We start from the raw sequence: 21,122 nt of genomic DNA, 5'->3' as shown, positions 1-21,122 counted from the left end.
AATAAAAGGCTGTGGCAGCACACGATACTGTACTAATGTTATGGAACAACGTAAATCTTTGTGTCTATCAAGAAAACTGTCCAGTGTCTCAAGTAGCTTTCTTAGGCATCTACTCAAGCTTCTTCCACATTTATAGAACTAAACACACTGATTTATAGAAAATACATTTTAAACAAAGAACGATATATTGAGAATCAGAAATCCTAGCTCTGCAACTACTTGCAATTAACTAGGCTCAGTGACCTTGCCAATTTATTTAACCTTTCTGGAACTAATCTCTCACAATTAGAAAAATGGGGAGGGGGGCTTTATGGTCTCTTATAGATAGAGGAAATAGAAAAAAAGAATATAATTATTTTTAGCTTCCTTATTTCTAAACTGTAGGATAATGTTTCATCAGATCATATTGTGATAACACTTTTCCTTTTGCTATTTATTGTAATTTATTTCAGCAAGTTCTTGTCCACTACCATGTGCCAGGCTCATTTCTTTTTTGTTTTTAGCTTTTATTTAATAAATACAAATTTCATAGGTATAGCTTTAGCAATATAGTGGTTCTTCCTCCCATACTTGTCCTCCCACCTCCACTCCCATCCCACCTCCTACTCCCTCTCCCACCCCATTCTTCATTAAGATTCATTTTTAATTATCTTTGTATACAGAAGACCAACTCTATACTAAGTAAAGATTTCAACAGTTTGCACCCACACAGACACACATAAAGTACTGTTTGAAGACTAGTTTTGTTAATTCTCATAATAAAACTCATTAAGGACAGAGGTCCTACATAGAGAGTAAGTATACAGTGACTCCTGCTGCTGATTTAACAATTGATACTCATTTATGACGTCAGTGATCACCCAAGGCTCTTGACATGGGCTCAGGTATCATATCTAACTAAGTTCTAATATTAAAATACACTAAGTTCTGAATACTAGATTCTTTATCATCTCTTTTCTTCCTACCCCAAATAGCAGGGTATTTCCTTGTCTGGCCTCTCTCAGTACTTTGGGTCATTTCATTGCATACATGGTTTTATAGTTATGATTATTTTACACAGATGAGTATAGCCAAGTAACAGATTCCTTTTGTAATTTTAAAAAAGAACACTACTATGCCTATAATATTCCTGTTTGGATGGCACACAGAAATAATTATTTCACATGCCATCATTTCAAAATTGGCAGACTGGGAGAGTTTATTTTTCCTTGTGTTTTCTTCATTTAGCACAACATGGTAACTAGTATTATTGGTATTCTTCAAATCAGAGTTCAAAGAAACAGGGAAGGGTTACTTTATAAAAATAGATTTTTGGGGGCCGGCACTGTGGCTTAGTGGGTAAAGCTGCCTACTGCAGTGCTGGCATCCCATATGGGTGCTGGTTTAAGTCTTGGCTGCTCCACTTCCAATCCAGCTCCCTGCTAATGAGTATGGGAAAGCAGCAGAACATGGTCCAAGTCTCTCTGTGGGAGACCCGAAAGAAACTCCTAGTTCCTGGCTTCGGATTGGCCTGGCTCCAGATTCTGCGGCCAACTGGGTAGTGACCCAGTGGATAGAAGATCTCTCTCTCTCTCTGCCTCTGCCTCCCTGTAACCCTGCCTTTCCAATAAAGAAATCTTAAAAAAAAAAAATACCCAAAAGTAGATTTTCTACAGTGCAAGAGGTTCAAATATAAAAGTTTTTATAAAACCCAAAACAATAAAAGGCCCATGTGAATGAAAGGAAGGAAGGAAGGAAGGAAGGAAGGAAGGAAGGAAGAGAAACAAAGGAGAAAGAAAGAAATCAAGAGGAAATCTAAAGATTTTTGAAATGATTGTTTACTTTTATTCATTTACAGACACACAGTGCTTTACACACAGTGCCAGGCGCTGTGGTAGACACTGGTGACACTTGGTCAAGTAAGATATAGTCTTGATTTTAAAACATTCTTAGTTATGGCTGAGGGAGAGAGAAAGAGAGAGAGAGAGAGAGGAGAGAGAGAGAGAGGATACACAAGCTCTCCTATTCTCTGATTCACTCCCCAAATGTCCTAACAGCGATGGCTGGGCCAGGCTGTTGTAATGACAGGAGCCTGGAACTCAACTCAGGGCTCCCTTATGGGTAGTAGAGACCCAAGTACTGGAGCCATCACCTGCTGTCTCTCAGGGTGTGCATTAGCAGGAAGCTGGAATTGGGAGCGGAGCAGGCAAAATGTATTTCTGGAGTGCCTGTAACATGCCATGCCACAGTAAGTTGAATGTTTTTGCTTTTATGGAAGCTCGGAATGTGATGGGAGAGACGAATGTTAAATGAATAACCACACAGTCACGTCACACTTTACAAACTAGGATAAGTCTGAGGGCCAAGTATTCCACACAGAGGGAACAACAGATTCAGGCCTCAGAGGCTGACAGGGCATAAGGTTGACTGGATTGCAAGGGGCATTGGCAAGAAATGGTGCTAAAAGGCAAACAGGGCTAAATAAAAGATGAACAAATTGAGATAAAGAAAAGGCAAAAAAAAAAAATAAAAAGAACAAATAAAAGACAAACCTCATTATTTTTGCAAGGGAAGGGGTTTGGCAAGTTACCCTCAGGGCAGCAATGTGGAGACACTAATAGGTTTTATGCAGATGTGTGAGGAGATCAAATTTGTATTGTGGATTTTTTTGACTGTACTACACTCACACACACACCAAACTACTTTGTGTTTATATGTGACACTATGATATGGAGAATGACACAAGGCAGAAATTAAGTTTATGAAACAGAACTGGTGAGACACAGAAGGGAGAATTCAGGGACCATGACATTTGAAGACATCCAGGAATTGAAGCATTGTTGAGGAAGGCAGACAGACAGAACCTGTCTTCCTTACACTTGTGTCAAGCATAATGAACAGCACAGAATTCTCTAGAAACACATTTCATCCACTTATGACCTAGACCATAATCAAATAGTATTTAAAAAATTTGTCACAAATTTCAAATGTGCAATATGCCTGGAATGAACTTCAAATTCAATTACAGGGTGTTAATAATCATTATCACATTGAAACTTACATCCTTAAAATGAAATCTTTAAGAATATATATGCAAAATAACTCCCACATGATCTTCAATCTCTGAGAGCTATAGAATGGTTTTCTCTCATCGATATATTTAAATAAAAATAATAAGTCAAAATAATCACTTGTCGAAACATGGCTTGTTTAAGCAGGCAGAACTTTATTAAGAGGACTCACTCGGCCGGCGCCGCGGCTCAATAGGCTAATCCTCCGCCTTGCGGCACAGGCACACTGGCTTCTAGTCCCGGTCGGGGCGCCGGATTCTGTCCCGGTTGCCCCTCTTCCAGGCCAGCTCTCTGCTGTGGCCCGGGAGTGCAGTGGAGGATGGCCCAAGTTCTTGGGCCCTGCACCCCATGGGAGACCAGGAGAAGTACCTGGCTCCTGCCTTCGGATCAGCGTGGTGCGCTGGCCGCGGCGGCCATTGGAGGGTGAACCAACGGCAAAGGAAGACCTTTCTCTCTGTCTCTCTCTCTCACTGTTCACTCTGCCTGTCAAAAAAAAAAAAAAAAAAAAAAAAAAAAAAAAAAAAAAAAAAAAAAGAGGACTCACTCATTCCACAAAGACTTAGTGTTCCAGGCTGTGATTCAGAAGCAAAGATAGGGTCCCTACTCTCAAGGAGCCCAGAGGCATTGAAAGCAAGGTAGTAGTAAATAATCACAGGGCATCAGGGTGTGCTGTCAGAGAAGGGGACCTGTGGCCTCTGAAGGCTTCAAGAAAGGCTAACCTGGGCTGAATCTTGTAGCATGAGCTGGAGGCAGGGGAGGGATTAACAGGGGTATGCATCGAGCAATAGAAATGAAGTAGTGGTAGAACAGGCATGTCAGAAATGAAAAAAAAAAAAAAAGATTCAGAGGAAGTAAAATTCTACCTATCTATTAAGATAGACAGATATTGTTTGCTAGGAATGCATATGTAGTTTTAAGTGGCTGGAGTGGAAGCTGTTTGGGAGGAGGTCGAAGATGAGACTGGAAGGTACATGGAAGATAGGGAAGATGTGGCAAAGAAACTGGACTTCAACCTGCAGGTAATGGGAAGTACTTAGAGTTTTAAAGTTGGACTGAAGCTTGACCAGAGATGATTTCTGAAAGCCAGTGGGCCGGTATATGGGAGACAATGGCAAGTTATAAATGTGCTGTATTTAATTTCCAGAACATGTATAATCTCAAGCTTAGGGCAAGATCCCCACAGTTCTATATGAAAGTCATAATCAACAACGAGCAGGAGCCTTGCTGTTGTATATTCATGAAATACCAAGCATATGGACAAAACTTTAGCTCCCAGGATAAGGTGGGTGTAAAATAAAACATTACCGACTATATGAAAAGGAAAAAAACACCTAATCACTACCTAGTATTTGCTTTTGTTCATTTTAAAATAATGTCATGTTCTAGAGAAGGAAAAGATTAAACAATACAGAGCAGCAGTCCTAAGGCCTTTGCTCCTACACGCTTGTGTTTAGACACTGTGACTCACGCCACTCACACACACAAGGGCCCGAGGACCAAAATAAGAAAGGGCACAGTGTTCAAAAGGCCAGAAGCCACTTCAACAGTAACCCTGGAGGTACCTACACTCTTCAAGCATGAAGTAAGTTAAAACATCCCTAGTCTTAGTAGATACTCAAGAACTACACACTTTGAAAATTCATTTTGACTTAGAGAACCACTAGGAAATGCTAAGACAAATCTTTCTTTGAATTGGTGAAAGAAGAAAGGGAAAAAAACAGTGATGCTAGGAATGAAGAATAAAAAGATATTCATTTGAAAATCTCAATAGATAATTTGCCAATTTTAATTAAAATTTAAAATGTCTATAACCTGTGGTCCAATAATTCTACTTCCAGGAATTTATTCTACAGCAATAAAAGCTCAAGTCCATGAGATTATTTACTGCAAGATTCTTCCTAATGGCAAAAATCAGAAACATACTGTTCATCAGATGGGAATTAATAAATTATTTAGCATCCACATAATAAAACTCATAAGAATGAGATATTGGGCTATTTAATATCCATGGATATGTTATTGTACAAAAAAAGTATAGACCAATATGAACAGTATGACTATATTAAAATATGTATGTAAAGCACAGGAAAATAGTTTATAAGGATACTCTTCTAGGTGTTAACAGTAGCTGCCTCTGGGGATTAGGGCATGTATGTGTGTGATATGTCCTTTGATTGACTATTTTTTTTTAATTATTTGAAAGGTAGGGTTACAGAGAGAGATGGAGATACAGAGAGAGAAAAAGAGATTGTTCATCTGCTGATTCAATTCCCAAATGCCAACAATGTCCAGGACTGGACAGGGCTGAAACCAGGATTCTGGAACTTCATCTGCATCTCCCACATGGGTGCAGGCGCCCAAGCACTTGGGTCATCTTCTGCTACTTTCCCAGGTGCATCAGCAGGAGCTGGATCAGAAGTGGAGCAGCCAAGATTTCATTGGTACCTATAATGGATGCTAACATCATAGGCTGGGGCTTAACTGCTGTGTCACAATGTTGGTCTCTGAATTACTACTTTTTTTTTTTTTGACAGGCAGAGTGGACAGTGAGAGAGAGAGAGACAGAGAGAAAGGTCTTCCTTTGCCATTGGTTCACCCTCCAATGGCCGCCGCGGCCGGCGCACCGCGCCGATCCGATGGCAGGAGCCAGGTACTTCTCCTGGTCTCCCATGGGGTGCAGTACCACTGCTGAGATTGTAGTGTTTAATGTCAGTATCAGTTACATTCTATTAAATCTCACTCTGTTAAATTGTACATCGTCCTATGGTATGGTCCTTTTATTTACTAATTTCTACCCAAAATGTAGATATAAAAACCTCAATTAACTTTTCCTCTACTAATGGCCTTTCTGAGACATCTCTACTCCATGAGTAGGCCTACTTTATTACCTTTAAAGTGTTGACAGATGAGAGTTTATATAATGTGACAGCAAAAATTTTGGTTTAGGAAAGTCTACTGAAGTTTAAGGAAAAGCTGAGTTTAGCAAAGCACTCAGATGTAAATAACTTCCTAACTCTCCCAAACTCTTGGGAAGCATACCACTAGCAATCAATTTTCATGGGGCAGGTGGAGGGGGATGCTGCAGGAGAAGTCAGCTCCCCGTGTCTGGCTCATGGCTGGGGGCAGGCTCAGGAGGTATTCTCTAATTTTCAGCCATTATCATTGTTTGCGTATCACACTCATTTATAGCTTGATGATTTAGATGCCCGTAGTAACACAGATTGCTGAATTACTCTCGATATTCTTAACGTCCAGCCAACATGCTCAATAACTGCTTGTAGAATCAGATAATTAGCATATTTAGCAAAAGAACAGAGGTCTATCTCATGAGATCCTTTTAAGGATAAAATGAATTAATATTAATATTTGCTTAGAACAGTGCCTGGCACATACTAAGTTGTCTATAAAATGTTGGATAGTAGAAGTCCTTGGGTCCCTTTTTGCAATATCAAAATCCCAAAGTGCTCCAAAATTTGTTTTGTTTTATAATACTTTTGGCAGCAAAACTACCTTGTAGTTTTGATTTGTAGTCTTTATTTATACCACCTAAGGTGAGTATTTTATGTCACTCCAGGTCCTATCAGAGGGGTTCTATAATACATCGCATGTGCACCAGATGCTCTCTCCGAAATTTAAAAATTCAGATTTTTTAAATACATTGAATACAAAGGACTTTGGATAAGGGACTAGGAACAAGTATCACTATATTTTGAAAGAATGTTGTAATACAGGTTTCAGAACTGGGGATATTTGAGTCTGAATAAAATTAAGGACATGAAATATTTACTTGTAAAAGATAAACTTTCAAGACATATACTAAAAATAGATGAGTAATTAGCCCTTAGCAAATTTAATAAATGTCCTTAGCTCACATTCACTCATTCCTTCCCTTCCATTCTTACTAAAAATGATCATCTTCCCAGCCAACGCTAATTCTGTTCCCTCCTGCTGCCTCCTCAGGGACCTTACCCTGTAGGTTAGCAACTCTTTCTTCTATATCCAGCTTAGTCTTCTCTCCTTGTTACAATCACTAATGTTTAAACTCACTTAATTCTCTCCTGTCATAAATCTGGCATTTAAAGTTATTCTCCAGTAGCCACCTTGTCTTCTTCTTGAAGCACTGCACGCATCTACCTATTTTTCCTTTCATTCCTCAATCCAGCATAGCTTGGCTTCCAATCTCACCACTGCATGACATTGCTCAGGACTGCATTAAAACACCTGTTCGTGATGTAATTTGACCTCCTTTCAGCAGCAGGCACTGTTCACCACTCGTTCCTCCTTAATCCTTAAAATTCCATGTGTGCCCTTTGAACTTGATGCTCAACACACTCCTTGCATGGTCACATTGACTCATGATGCAATTCTTCATTGGCTGATGCTTTCTAAATCTGCATCCTGCAATCTCCTTTTCTTAACTTCAAATACTGTCTAATAGACATTGTCACCTGGATGTCCCTTGGGTGACCAAATTCAGGTTGAAACTGAATTGACCTTTTTTCCTAAACCTGTATACTTGATCCTTGTGTGTTCTCCATGGAGTGAAAGGCACCAACTTCCAGCCAGTTATCAAAGAGCCAGGAAGTCATCTTCAACTCCTTCTTCTTCATCACCTTTTTTATATAATCAGTCATCAAGACCTGCCAACTCAACTTCCTGAATGTCTCTCTAGTATCTGAAACCAAAAGTGTCTCTATTTCAGGGCACATATTTCCAGTTTAAATTACTAAATCAAACTCTTCACAGGGTTTGACCTCCTATATTGACCTTGACTAATCCATTTTCCACAGTGTAACCAGACATGAGATCGTGTCTCCCCCTCGTTAGAGCTCTCAACAGCTTCAAAAGTCCTCAAAATAAAGTCCATACTTATTCATAAAGGCTTATGTCTTACAATCTCTTCCTTAAACTTTATATTCTATCAAACAATCAACAAACATTTCTTGAATGCCTATAATGTGCTAGGCATGGTCTGGGATCTGAGGACACAGCAATATACCAGCCAAAAGTCCAGGCATCAAGGAGCATATAACCAGGGAAAGCAAATACAAATATTCCAGATTCTAATTTAGAACAAAGAACCAAGAGAGGGTGGGAGTATGCTACGTCAGTTAGGATACACAGGTGACATTTTAATCGAGAGATCTGGAAGTCCCAGCCAACCATATGTCTAGCACACTCCTACTAATCTTTCCGATTTCAGCTGAGATTTCCCTTGGGAAGTTTTCCTGTTGTCTTGAGTCTGTGTTGGCAGCAAGTCTCAGGTATTCTGTAGCACTGTGTGTTGATTATACACTTACTACTCAGGGTGCCAATGTCATTACTTCTCTGTTTCCTTGTCTACAGAAACAGGAAATCTCATGTCAGGGGACATCCCTAGTGCCTGGTTCAGTGCTGACCGTACTTGAGGTGCTCAGTCTGTATTTTCTGAATGGGAGATTAATTAATATCATCAAATAATACTGATCCGTAGGCCCAGTTGATTTTAAAGAGGGAAATACATCCTTTGAAAAGGAGTGTTGATCGACTGAAATAAAGACCACATAAAACACTTCACTATTTCCATTTGCTTTAGTATTTTTTTCAGGATTTATTTATTTATTTGAAAGGCAGTGTTACAGAGAGAAAGGGAGAGACAGAGAGATCTTTCATTAGCTGGTTCACTTCCCAAATGGCTATAACAGACAGGACTAGGCCAGGCCAAAGCCAGGAGCCAGGAGCCAGGAGCCAGGAGCCAGGAGCCAGGAGCCAGGAACTTCCTCCAGGTCTCCCACGTAGGTGCAGGAGCCCAGGTACTTCAGCCATCTCCCACTGCTTTACCACGTGCATAAGCAGGGAGCTGGGTCAGAAGTGGAGCAGCTGAGCCGGCGCCGCAGCTCACTAGGCTAATCCTCTGCCTTGCAGTGCCGGCACACCGGGTTCTAGTCCCGGTTGCCCCTCTTCCAGGCTAGCTCTCTGCTGTGGCCAGGGAGTGCAGAGGAGGATGGCCCAAGTACTTGGGCCCTGCACCCCATGGGAGACCAGGAGAAGTACCTGGCTCCTGCCATCGGATCAGCGCGGTGCACCAGCCGCGGCGGCCATTGGAGGGTGAACCAATGGCAAAGGAAGAGCTTCTCTCTGTCTCTCTCTTTTTCACTGTCCACTCTGCCTGTCAAAAAAAAAAAAAAAAAAAAAAAAGTGGAGCAGCTGAGATTCAAACTTGCGCCTACATGGGATGCCAGCACCACAGGTCACGGCCCCACTGAACCAAGGTGCTGGCCCCATGCTTTACTATTGTTAATCTAAAAACTGAGGCATAAAACTCAACATCTAGATTACTCATGTCTTTCAATTTATGCTTCTCTGTTACTTTTAAATTCCCAGACTCTGTAAAAATATACAGCTTTTGTTGTGCATGAAATTTTGGAATATGAAGTTACAGACTTAAAAAACTAATGATTCTTCAGCTCTGTTAAATACTCAACTTTCAGTGAAAGTTAACTGCATGATGATCTTCTCTTTGATGTCAGGATTTTTGTACTGACAATGGGTGAGTTATAAGGCCTCTTATCTACTCTTAATTCTAAACTCAAGAATAAATGTAAGAATGAAAAACATAATACCATATGGCAATCTACTGACTGCTACATAGGTGACATCTGCCCCACAGGATTCTGTCCCATATGACTCTGGCAAGGCTCCCAGATAACAGAAAACTTCTTTTGAGCTCATGCATCACCTTCTAGGCACTTCATAATAGTAACTCCTACACACTGTCCACGTTAAAAAAAATCTACAGATCTTCCCCTATGGCACTCACTGTGAAGGTCTCCAGCCAAGCAGACATAACTGTACTTGGTGTTTTATAATTCTCCACCAAACAGTTTCTAAGCAACCCTCCCAATGTGATAGTTAACACATAAAAGTCTGGGAAAATGAAGAGATGGAAAAGTAGGTAAGTGCAGATGACTGGTCAGTCCTCCCACTGAGGACCGTTAACTTGTAAGTTTTTAGTGACACCTTGAAGGTAGCACTACAGTCTCTACAGTTTCAGCAAAGACTGGATTTTTGTAAGCTTGGCAGCCTTATTTTCTATCAGTTGGTCAGGCTATCACTGTATATTGATTAGATTGTAGCTGGTAGGCAATGTCATGTAAGAACCACATGCTAACCGATTGTGCAACTGGAGCTCCATAGTAGACAATATCAAATACAGTTCTGCTTCCATATTCAGAAAGTGATAGCCAGACCTTCTCTACGTGGCTTAGAGTGAGGAAATCAGCTAATGGTCTGTTTGCTTAGGTAATATTTCTAGGTCCCCATAACTATAGTTAGTCAACTTGCTTTTGTTGCCTTAGTTTTATTACTCTGTTTCTAGTTTACTGAACTTCGGTGAAAAGCATTTCAAATCCAAGGTCCTTCTTCAAAATAAGAGTTAACTGCTTTGCAGGAATAATAGAAATTGTAAAGAGGTAATACAGATGAGCACATCTGTGTTGAAACTGAGAAAAACCAGCTTAAAATGGAAAGGAAACAGGTAAAGCACTGTTGAGAAACAATGCAAACAATGACATACAGACAAAAGAAAATAAAAAGATATATGAGAGAATATTAAAAAATGTCACTTACCCTTAATTCCTCCTTTGTATTGAAACTGTCAAGGAGCTGTTGATAATGTCTATCTGTCATTTGCCGTAAAAGGGACAGGAGACAAGCAACAAATTCCCCCTAGTTAAAAATAAAAAAGGTATACATTTTAGAAGGTACATAAAAGAACATCAGTAACTTACTCTGAACTGCCCTTAATGAGAATACTGTACAAAAAAAATCACCATGATTCAAATTTATCCTGAGAAGTCTTTTTTTTTAAGATGTATTTATTTATTTGAAAGGCAGAGTTACAGAGAGGCAGAGAAAGAGAGAGAGAGAGAGGGAGAGAGAGAGAAAGAGAAAGAGAGAGAGGTCTTTCATTTGCTGCTTCACTCCCCAGATGGCTGCAACAGCCACAGCTGCACTTATCCAAAGCCAGGAGCCTGGAGCTTCTTCCGGGTCTCCATGCAGTGCAGGGGCCCAAGGGCTCGGGCCTTTTCCTATTGCTTTTCCAGGCCATAGCAGAGAGCTGGATCACAAGTGGAACAGCTGGGACTCAAACCGTTGCCCATATGGGATGCCGACGTTGTGGGCAGTGGCTTTACCCACTATGCCACAGTGCTGGTCCCAGAAATCTTCTTAATTTCCATTACTTATAATGTCACAGCCAAAATTTCTCCCTACGGTGACTATCATTTACTTGGGATACATGCATTTTTCAATTTCGAGTGGATTCTTTTTCTGTTGGGTGGAAGCTTTTCACTCAAAAACTAACTCCATACACTAAAAAGAGATAAGGCAATGAAGCCCTTGACCATTTATTAGGTATTTAAAATACCTTTGTTCATTTCTTATTTAAGCCTCACATGAATGATGTCAGGTAGGGTGTATAATGCTCATTTAAAGAAAGCCTAATGCAATTTCAGTTGGGCTGAAGACTTGCCCAAAGCCAACAAATAGAAAGCTGAAGAGCCAGAGTTATCCTGAGGTCTTTCTGACTCTAAAACTCTTCCTCCAACTTCATCCTCCATTTATGAATTCACGTGAATTCCTCCACTGTGTTCAGAGTTCTGGTCTGCTCACTTGCAGAGGGCAAAGAAAGCCACACATTGTGTCATACTCACTTCAATCTTCATTTAAAAAATAGTTTTAGGGGTGGGTGTTACAACACAGTGAGTTAAGCCATTGCTTGGGATGCCTGCAGCCCATATTGGAGCACTGGTTCAACTCCTTGCTGCTGTAACCTTCTGATCCAGCTTCTTGCTGGATCAGAGGTACAGGATGATGGTCCAAGTACATGGTTCCCTACCACTTATGTGAGACTCACAGGAAGTCCTGGCTCCTAGTTCTGGCCAGGCTCAGTCTTAGCTATTTGTGGACATTTGGGAGAGTGGACCAGTAGACAGAAGATATCTTTCTCTTTCTCTCTCCTACTCTGCCTTTCAAATAAGTAAATAAATAAATAAACCTTAAAAGGTAGTGTTAACAGATGCATGTTCATGTCCCAGCTGCTCCTCTTCCAATCTAGCTCTCTGATTATGACATGGGAAAGCAGTGGAAGATGGACCAAGTGCTTGGGCCCCTGCACTTGCATGGGACATGCAGAAGATGCTCCTGGCTCCGGGTTTCAGATTGGCCCAACTCCAGTCGCTGTGGCCATTTGGGTAGTGAACCAGTGGATGGAAGATTCCTTTCTCTCTGCTTCTCACTTTCTCTGTCTGTAACTCTACCTCTCAAATAAATAAATAAAAAAAAACTTAAAAAAAATAAATAGCACTAACATAATATTCTTTGTGCTTTGGACAACATGTGATTTACTCCTACAAATTCCAATTCTTAAAAATTAATGATGAAAAGAAAAATATCCATAGAATCTTTAAAGACATACATACTACTCTGCTAATAAACAAACAAACAAAACCCTGATACTTAGCATAAGAAATGAAAAATTTAAAGGCTACCTTTCTGATATTTTATGCAGGTGTGTGAAAATGATGCAAGGCTAGAAAAGTAACTGTTTAAAAGGGCTGAAAGAACAGTGCCCTGTGATCACACTCAACTAGGAATATGGCCTTTTTTCAATAGCCAAACTGAAGAGACGTGACAATAAACAGAGTATCAGCTAGAGACCTTTCAGTGGTGGGGAAACATGGCTACTTGTCCAAATGTTGCTCTGGTCTTACCTCACAAAATTCAAAAGAAAGGCTTCAAACGATTAATTTCTAGGAAAGTTAGCCTTACCCAAGATTAAATCTCAATTTTTTTAGGAATTAAAAAAAAATCCAACTCCCCAAAAGTAAAATTCACAAAATTCAGCATTCAATCAAACATCACTAGTTAAGCAAATAAGCAGAAAAACATAATGATGTGAATGGTTGATTTTAGAACAATCAGTCAATTATAAGAGATCCAGAGCTAACACAGATTAATACATTTGATAGGTAATGACATTAAAATAGCTATTATTACCATATTATATTTATTCAGGAAGCTAGGGGAAACATTGAGTGTGTTAATTAGACTCACAGAAGACATAAAAATTGACTTAAACTGAATTTCTAAAGATTACAATGTAAGAAGAAAATTTATTCAGCAGGACCAACGGCAGGTAAAATATTACAGAAGAAAAGATTATTAAACTGAAGGGAGGGTAACAGAAATTCTCCAAAATAAAGCACAGAGAAAAAAAATTAGAAAAACAATGGCAAATGCATCAGTAAATCATAGGACAACTTCAAGAAAAAAAAATAAAAGTAACTGGACGTCCTTAATTGGAAGAGTGACAGAAGGAATTGAAGACAGAGGTAAAAAACTTTTCCAATGTTTTTGAAAACTATAACCTTACATACCAAAGAATTTGAAGAAATCCAAAGCATAAGAAACATGAAGAAAATTATACAAATGCACATCATAATTATACCACTTATAGTCAGTGATAAAAAATATCTTAACATCAGGATGAAAAAGGCACATTTCATATAAAGGAACAATGATAAGGATGAGAGAATGTTTTTCTTGGGAAAATGTATGCTAAAAGACAGTGGAGTGGCCAGCGCCGTGGCTCACTTGGCTAATCCTCTGCCTGCAGCGCCGGCACCCCAGGTTCTAGTCCCAGTTGGGGTGCCAGATTCTGTCCTGGTTGCTCCTCTTCCAGTCTAGCTCTCTGCTGTGGCCCGGGAAGGCAGTGGAGGATGGCCCAAGTGCTTGGGTGCCTGCACCCGCATGGGAGACCAGGAGGAAGCACCTGGCTCCTGGCTTCGGATCTGCGCAGTGTGCTGGCTGTAGCAGCCATTTGGGGAGTGAACCAACGGAAGGAAGACCTTTCTCCCTGTCTCTCTCTCTCTCTCTCTCTCTCTCTCACTGTCTAAATCTGCCTGTCAAAAAAAATTAAAAAAAAAAAAAAGACAGTTGAGTAACAATCTTAGGGAAACAAAAGGCAAGACAAACAAAAACCTACAACTATCCTACCCTGCCAAATACTTCTTATAGAATTCTCCTGCATTCTCCCAACCTCCCCACCACAAACCGACCTTAAACAAAACACACAATATATCTCTTACATATGGCCCTATGCTGAACTGAGACACTTGAATTATAAATTCTGTTTAAGAGAATTAGGTGCGAAGAAACACTTGTAAAATGTAAGGAGCTCTGGAGTCTAATTAGTTGAGGGTGTGAGGAAAATGGCCACTTATGCTGCTTTATAAAATCTGATTCTAAGTAGAGTACAATAAGACTTTTTAAAGGAACTGATTACAATGGTGCTTCTTCTTTCTTTTCAGCTAGAGAGAGCATTTTAAAGTTTAACGAACGGTTGGTGGAAGAACAAAAAGTACAATCCTTTTAAATTTGTACAAATAAGGCCTCTAGTAAACGGAATCATGACACAACAGAGCCAGTCCTCTCGCATGGCCTGGGAAATTAATCAGACCAACCTGGGGGAACTGTTTTTACAAAACCTAAGTGTTTCTACTCTTCATGGGCACTTTTTCATACAGATGTTCAGAGAGACTGAGAAGGTTGGTGTATGACTACCCAGTAAAGATGCCCAGAGCCTGTTAACTAAGATTCAGAAAGAGCCAAGAGGATGTCAAATTCAATCAAAAAGAACAAACAATGGATGTGAACATTGAGATGACAAAGATATTACAATTATTTGATACCTCTCACTTAAAAATTAACTAAAAATGATTCATAATGTATCAAAATATAAAGTCATAATACTCTTGGGAAAAAATAAAGCAGTAACCTTCAGGTTATAGGGTTAAGCAAGACAGTTCTTACAACTTGACAACAAAAGCACAATCCTTAAAAGGAAAAAATAATAAATTGGACTTGATCAAAATTAAAAATACTTGCTTTGCAAACCCTGTTAAGGGGAGGAAAAAAAAGCTGAAGAATGGTACAAAACATCTTCAAACCACATACTGAACAGTAAACTACATAATATCTAGAAAATATGAAGAACTCTTAAAATGCTACGGAAAAATCCAGCTACAAAATGGGAAAAACCATGGAGATATATTTCACTGAAGAGTAAATATCAGAAGGCAAATCAGGATATGAAAAGATGTTCAGCATCATCAGCCATTATTCATTAGGAAAATGCAAATTAAAACCACAGTAGGATATCATCATGTACCCAGCAAAATGCACTCCTCTAAAAACAAGGTGACAGCATCCAATGCTAATGAGGACTTTGAGAAACCAGATTATTCACACATTGTATACATGAGAATACAAAGTGGTACAGCCACTAGGGGAAGAAGCTGGGTCATTACTTTAAAAAAGTGAACAGGTAGCTACCATATGATCCAGAAATTACACCCCTGGGTGCCCATATTAGAGAAATGAAGACTTCTGTGCACATGAAAACCTACATGTGAATGTTCATATAATAGTTTTATTAATACAATTCTGAAACAACCCCAAAGTCATCATTGGATAAATGGTTAGACACACTGTGGATGTCTATACTATGTAATACCATTCAGCAAAAACAAAACCTCAAAACAATAACTACTGAAAAACATAGCAACCAGGTGAACTTCCAGAGAATCATGCTGAGCTTAAAAAAAGTCACAAAAAGCTATATTTTGTGTGATTCTATTTATATAACATTCTTGATGAAATTATGGAAATAGAGAACGGACAAGTATTTATCAGCAGTTAGGGAGGAGGTGGAAGTGGTAAGGTTCAGCTATAAAAATACAACGAGGGACATTGGATTAAGATGATGGAGTATGGTGGGAGCTTACAGCTTTAGAGTAGGAGGAGATAATTTAAAAAAAGTGGAGAGAGTGCAGTAGCAGGGAGGAGTTAGGGAGAAAATGGTAAAGCAAGCTCCACGTAAATTAGAGGGACAAAGTGGACCTACGTGGAGGGTGTGGAAATGCACAAATCAGGACCCCAGCAGCCAAGAGCCTCAGCACCAGCTTTGGAGAGTGAAGCGAGACCAGACTGCAGCAGTCCAAGCCACTGGTGATAAAGCTGCAGGAAAAGCCTGGAGGGAATTCGGCCTGTGGGGGATAGCGTACCTGCCTAATTAGAGGAGAAAAAAAGGGACGGCTGGTTTCTTTCTCCCCAATCATGCAGCAATGGTGTCCTGTAACAAGCTGATATAGAGTGAGTGCCATTTTGGACATATGTAACAGCTGTGCCAGCTCATGTCTGTGCCCAAAAACTAGCCAAGCAGAGACTTGGGCACTGTGTAATGATTAACAGATCAATTCAAAAGGAAGATGTTACTATTATAAACATGTATGCACCTAATTACAAGGCACATGGCTATTTAAAAGAAATGTTAAGGGATTTAAAGGGAGATACAGACTCCCATACAACAGTACTGGGGGACTTCAATACTTGACTTTCAGGAATGGACAGATCAACCAGACAGAAAGTCAACAAGGAAACAGTAGATTTAATCAACAAATGGACCTAACAGATATCTACAGTACTTTTCATCCTACAGTTGCAGAATACACATTCTTCTCACCAGTACATGGAACCTTCTCTAGGATTGACCACATACTAGGCCATAAAGCAAGTCTCAGCGAATTCAAAAGAATCAAAATCATACCATGCATCTTCTTGGACCGCAATGGAATGAAGCTGGAAATCGGCAACTCAGAAATCTCTAGAGCATATGCAAACACATGGAGACTGAACAAGATGCTCCTGAATGAACAGTGGGTCATAGAAGAATTCAAAAGAGAAATCAAAAAATTTCTGGAAACAAATGAAGATGACAACACAACATATCAAAACTTAATGGGATACAACAAAAGCAGTGTTAAGAGGAAAGTTTATAGCAATAGGTGTTTACATCAAGAAATTGGAAAGACACCAAATAAATGAACTATCAGTGCATCTCATGGATCTAGAAAAACAACAGCAAACCAAATCCAAAGCTAATAGGAGAAAAGAAATAATTAAAATTAGAGTAGAAATCAACAATATTAATCCAAAAAAATAATACAAAAGATCAGCAAAATAAAGAGGTGGTTTTTTTGAAAAAATAAACAAAATTGACACACCATTGGCCCAACTAACCAAAAAAAGGAGAGAGAAGACCTAAATCAATATAATTAGAGATGAAAAATGGAATGTAACAGACACCACAGAAATAAAAAGAATCATCAGAAATTACTACAAAGAGTTATATGCCAACTAGGATACCTAGCAGAAATGGACAGATTCCTGGACACACATAAGCCACCTAAATTGAGCCATGAAGACAAAGAAAACCTAAACAGTCTCATAACCAAGATGGAAATAGAATCAGTAATAACAGCCCTCCAAACAAAGAAAAGCCCAGGAATGGATGGCTTCACTGCTGAATCCTACCAGACATTTAAAGAGGAACTAACTCTACTTCTTCTCAAGTTATTTGAAACAATTGAAAGAGAGGGAATCTTCCCAAACTCTTTATACAAAGCCAGCATCACCTTAATTCCTAAACCTGAAAAAGATGCAACAGAGAAAGAAAATTACAGACTAATTTCCCAGATGAACACAGACGCAAAAATCCTCAACAAAATTCTAGCCAATAGAATGCAACAACACATCAGAAAGATCACCCACCCAGACCAACTGGGATTTATCCCTGGTATGCAGGGATGGTTTAACATTCACAAACCAATCAATGTGATACACCACATTAACAAACTGCTGAACAAAAACCATATGATTATCTCAGTAGATGCAAAGAAAACATTTGATAAAATACAATACCTTTCATGATGAAAACTCTAAGCAAATTTGGTATAGAAGGAATATTCTTCAACACAAGGCAATTTATGACAAACCCACAGCCAGCATCATAGTAAATGAGGAAAAGTTGGAAGTATTCTCACTGAGATCCGGTACCAGACAGGGATACCCACTCTCACCATTGCTATTCAATATAGTACTGGAAGTTTTAGCAAGAGCCATTACGCAAGAAAAAGAAATCAAAGGGATACAAATTATGAAGGAGGAAGTCAAACTATTCCTATTTGCAGATGACATGATTCTATATATAGGGCATACAAAAGACTCCACTAAGAGACTATTGGAACTCATAGAGGAATATGGCAAAGTAGCAGGATATAAAATTGCTACACAAAGATCAACAGCCTTTGTATACACAGACAATGCCAGGGCTAAGAAAGAACTTCTAAGGTCAATCCTATTCACAATAGCCACAAAAAAATTTCAAATACCTTGGAATAAATTTAACCAAGGATGTCAAAGATCTCTATGATGAGAATTACAATCATTAAAGAAAGAAATAGAAGATACAAAAAAGTGTAGTGAGTAAAGCCACTGCCTACAGTGCTGGCATCCCATATGGGTGCCGATTGAATCCCCGCTGCTCTGCTTCCCACCAGCTCTCTGCTATGGCCTGGGAAAGCAGTATAAGATGACCCAAGTCCTTGGGCCCCTGCACCCATGTGGGAGAACTGGAAGAAACTCTTGGCTCCTGGCTTCAGATCAGCCCAGCTCTGGGTTGCAGCTATCAGGGGAGTGAAGCAGTGGATGGAAGACCTCTCTCTCTGTCTCTCTGTAACTCTGCCTTTCAACTAAATAAATAAATAAATCTTTTTTAAAAAAATTATTTATTTGTTTAGTTGAAAGGCAGAGTGGGAGAGAAAGAGAGAGAGGGAGAGAAAGAGAGAGAGGAGAGAGAGAGAGAGAGAGAGAGACAGAGATCTTCCATTTGCTGGTTCACCCCCTTGATGGTTAGCACTGAGTCAGGCTGAACCCAGGAGCCAGGACATTCATCCAGGTCTCCCACAAGGTTATAGGGGCCCAAACACTTGGGCCATCTTCTGCTGCTTTTCCCAGGCCATTAACAGGGAGCTGGATCAGAAGCGGAGCAGCTGGGACAGGAATCAATACCCATTTGGGAGGCTGGCATTGTACGTGGCAGCTTTACCTGCTATGTTACAATGCTGGCCCTGGAAGAATATTGTTAATAAGACCTAAACATTTTTCCCCTTTGGTCAACTGAATATGAGTTTTAAATAGATACATGTGTGTATATACAGCCATATAAATTTATAAATATCTAGATATAAACTATCAAATACATTATTTTTAATATTTCATATGATTCATGCACATCAGACTTAAAAGGACAGTGCTTGAAGGAATTTTAGAATCGACCAGATCCAACCTTCTCTTTACAACAGAGGAAACAGGCCTAAAGAGTTAAGGTCCTGAAAGCCATAGTGAATAATTCAGAATCAGAACCCAGGCCCCTGATTCCTATCGTTCTACTTCACTATTTTCAGGTCCTCACACAGTTTGATGTATAAGAAGAGAGTGGTGGCCGGCGCCATGGCTCTCTTGGCTAATCCTCCGCCTGCAGCACCGGCACCCCAGGTTCTAGTCCTGGTTGGGGCTCTGGATTTTGTCCTGGTTGCTCCTCTTCCAGTCTAGCTCTCTGCTGTGGCCCGGGAAGGCAGTGGAAGATGGCCCAAGTGCTTGGGCCCTGCACCCACATGGGAAACCAGGAGGAAGCACCTGGTTCCTGGCTTTGGATCGGCACAGTGCGCCAGCTGTGGCAGCCATCTGGGGGATGAACCAACAGAAAAAGGAAGACCTTTCTCTCTGTCTCTCAATCTCTCTCTCACTGTCTAACTCTGCCTGTCCAAAAAAAAAAAAAAAAAAGAGAGAGAGAGAGAGAGAGAATGATGGCTGGCGCTGTGGAGTAGCCACTACCTGCAATGTCAGCATCCTACATGGGTGCTGGTTTGAGTTCCTACTGCTCCACTTCTGATCCAGTTCCCTACTAATACACCTAGGAAAGTGCTTGGGCCCTTGTACCCACATGGGAGACTTAGATGAATCTTCTGGCTCTTGGTTTTGGCTTGGCCCAGTGCCAGCCACTGTGGCTATCTGGTGAGTGAACCAGAGGATGAAAGATCTCTGTCTGTCTCTCTATTTCTCCTTTGACTTTCAAAGAAATAAAGTATATCTAAAATAAAAAAAAGAGAATGAAAAATAACCAAGCTGATTGGGATATTAAAATCATTGATTCATAGAAACTGGGTAAAGAACCAGTAATAAGGATGGCTTTCTGACATTAAAAACTGCTCATTCCAGTGCCGTTATCGCCACATAGGTGGCTTTCGCCTGCAACACCAGTAACCCATATGGGTATCATATGGGGTCCTGGCTGCTCCTCCTCTGAGCCCACTCCCTGCTAAAGGCCTGGGAAAAGCAGTGGAAGATGATCCAAGTACTTGGGCCCCTGCCACCCACGTGGGAAGTCTGGAGGAAGCTCTTGGCTTTGGCCTGGCTAGCCCCGGGTGTTATGGTCATCTATGGAGAGAACCAGTGGATAGAAGATCTCACTGTTTCTCTCCCTGCCTGCCTCTGCATCTCTGACTTTCAAATAAGACAGAATTCTTAAAAGAAAAATCTGCTCATTCCAAGGTAGGAAAGAAGCCTCCTACCCCAGTGGCCCTGTAAAAGGAAGGCAGCCTGATGAATGTTTGAAATGCTCACATGTCTTTTTCCCAAGGCCAGACTTCCCCAGGTCTAACAGAAACCCACTCTCCAAGTGACATAAGCAGGCTCTGTTCTGTGTGCCACTCGTCTCAGGCTCTTACAGTGACATCCTGGAACTGGAGCCGCATGCTGGAGCCCGAGGGCTGGGGCCGACTGGTGATCTCCAGGATGGTTCTCAGCAGGATGTCCAGCAGGCTGGCCACGATCACGTCTATCTCCTCCAACACCGATTTTTCCTTAAGAGAAGAAAAGCACGCGCTCAGCAAAGTGTGGCTGAATTCGTTTATGAAAATCTCTCCCGGAAGGGGTGAAAGCCCATCCCCAAATACAGAGTAGAAGGGTCTAAGAACTCAAGAGCATAAGAACGCTCGACTTCACCTCAGGGAATGGCCTTCTCTGACAAAAAACAAAAGGCAGAGAAGTAAAAGGCTTTCAGGGGATACCTGAGATGCAAAACAAACAAACAAACAAAAGAGTTGGCGTGATCCCAGCTATGTGCCTACT

At 40.4% G+C, this 21,122-nt stretch overlaps 1 protein-coding gene across 7 annotated transcripts in view; it reads right to left on the bottom strand.

The window, feature by feature from the left end:
* DOCK4 (dedicator of cytokinesis 4) overlaps positions 1-21,122 on the bottom strand; it is a 520,558-nt gene that overhangs the window by 105,025 nt on the left and 394,411 nt on the right. For all 7 annotated transcript variants that reach the window (XM_051849661.2, XM_051849660.2, XM_017342765.3 and 4 more), the window contains 2 exons: positions 20,720-20,854; positions 10,659-10,757 (listed from right to left, as the gene is read on the bottom strand). In XM_051849661.2, coding sequence (XP_051705621.1) covers positions 10,659-10,757; positions 20,720-20,854 — 234 coding nt within the window. The remainder of the gene's footprint in view (positions 1-10,658; positions 10,758-20,719; positions 20,855-21,122) is intronic.

Source organism: Oryctolagus cuniculus, chromosome 3 (assembly GCF_964237555.1).
Source record: "Oryctolagus cuniculus chromosome 3, mOryCun1.1, whole genome shotgun sequence".
Lineage (NCBI taxonomy): Eukaryota > Metazoa > Chordata > Mammalia > Lagomorpha > Leporidae > Oryctolagus > Oryctolagus cuniculus.
Note: the sequence above shows the minus strand (reverse complement) of the source record. Positions and strands in the feature narration are given on the sequence as shown.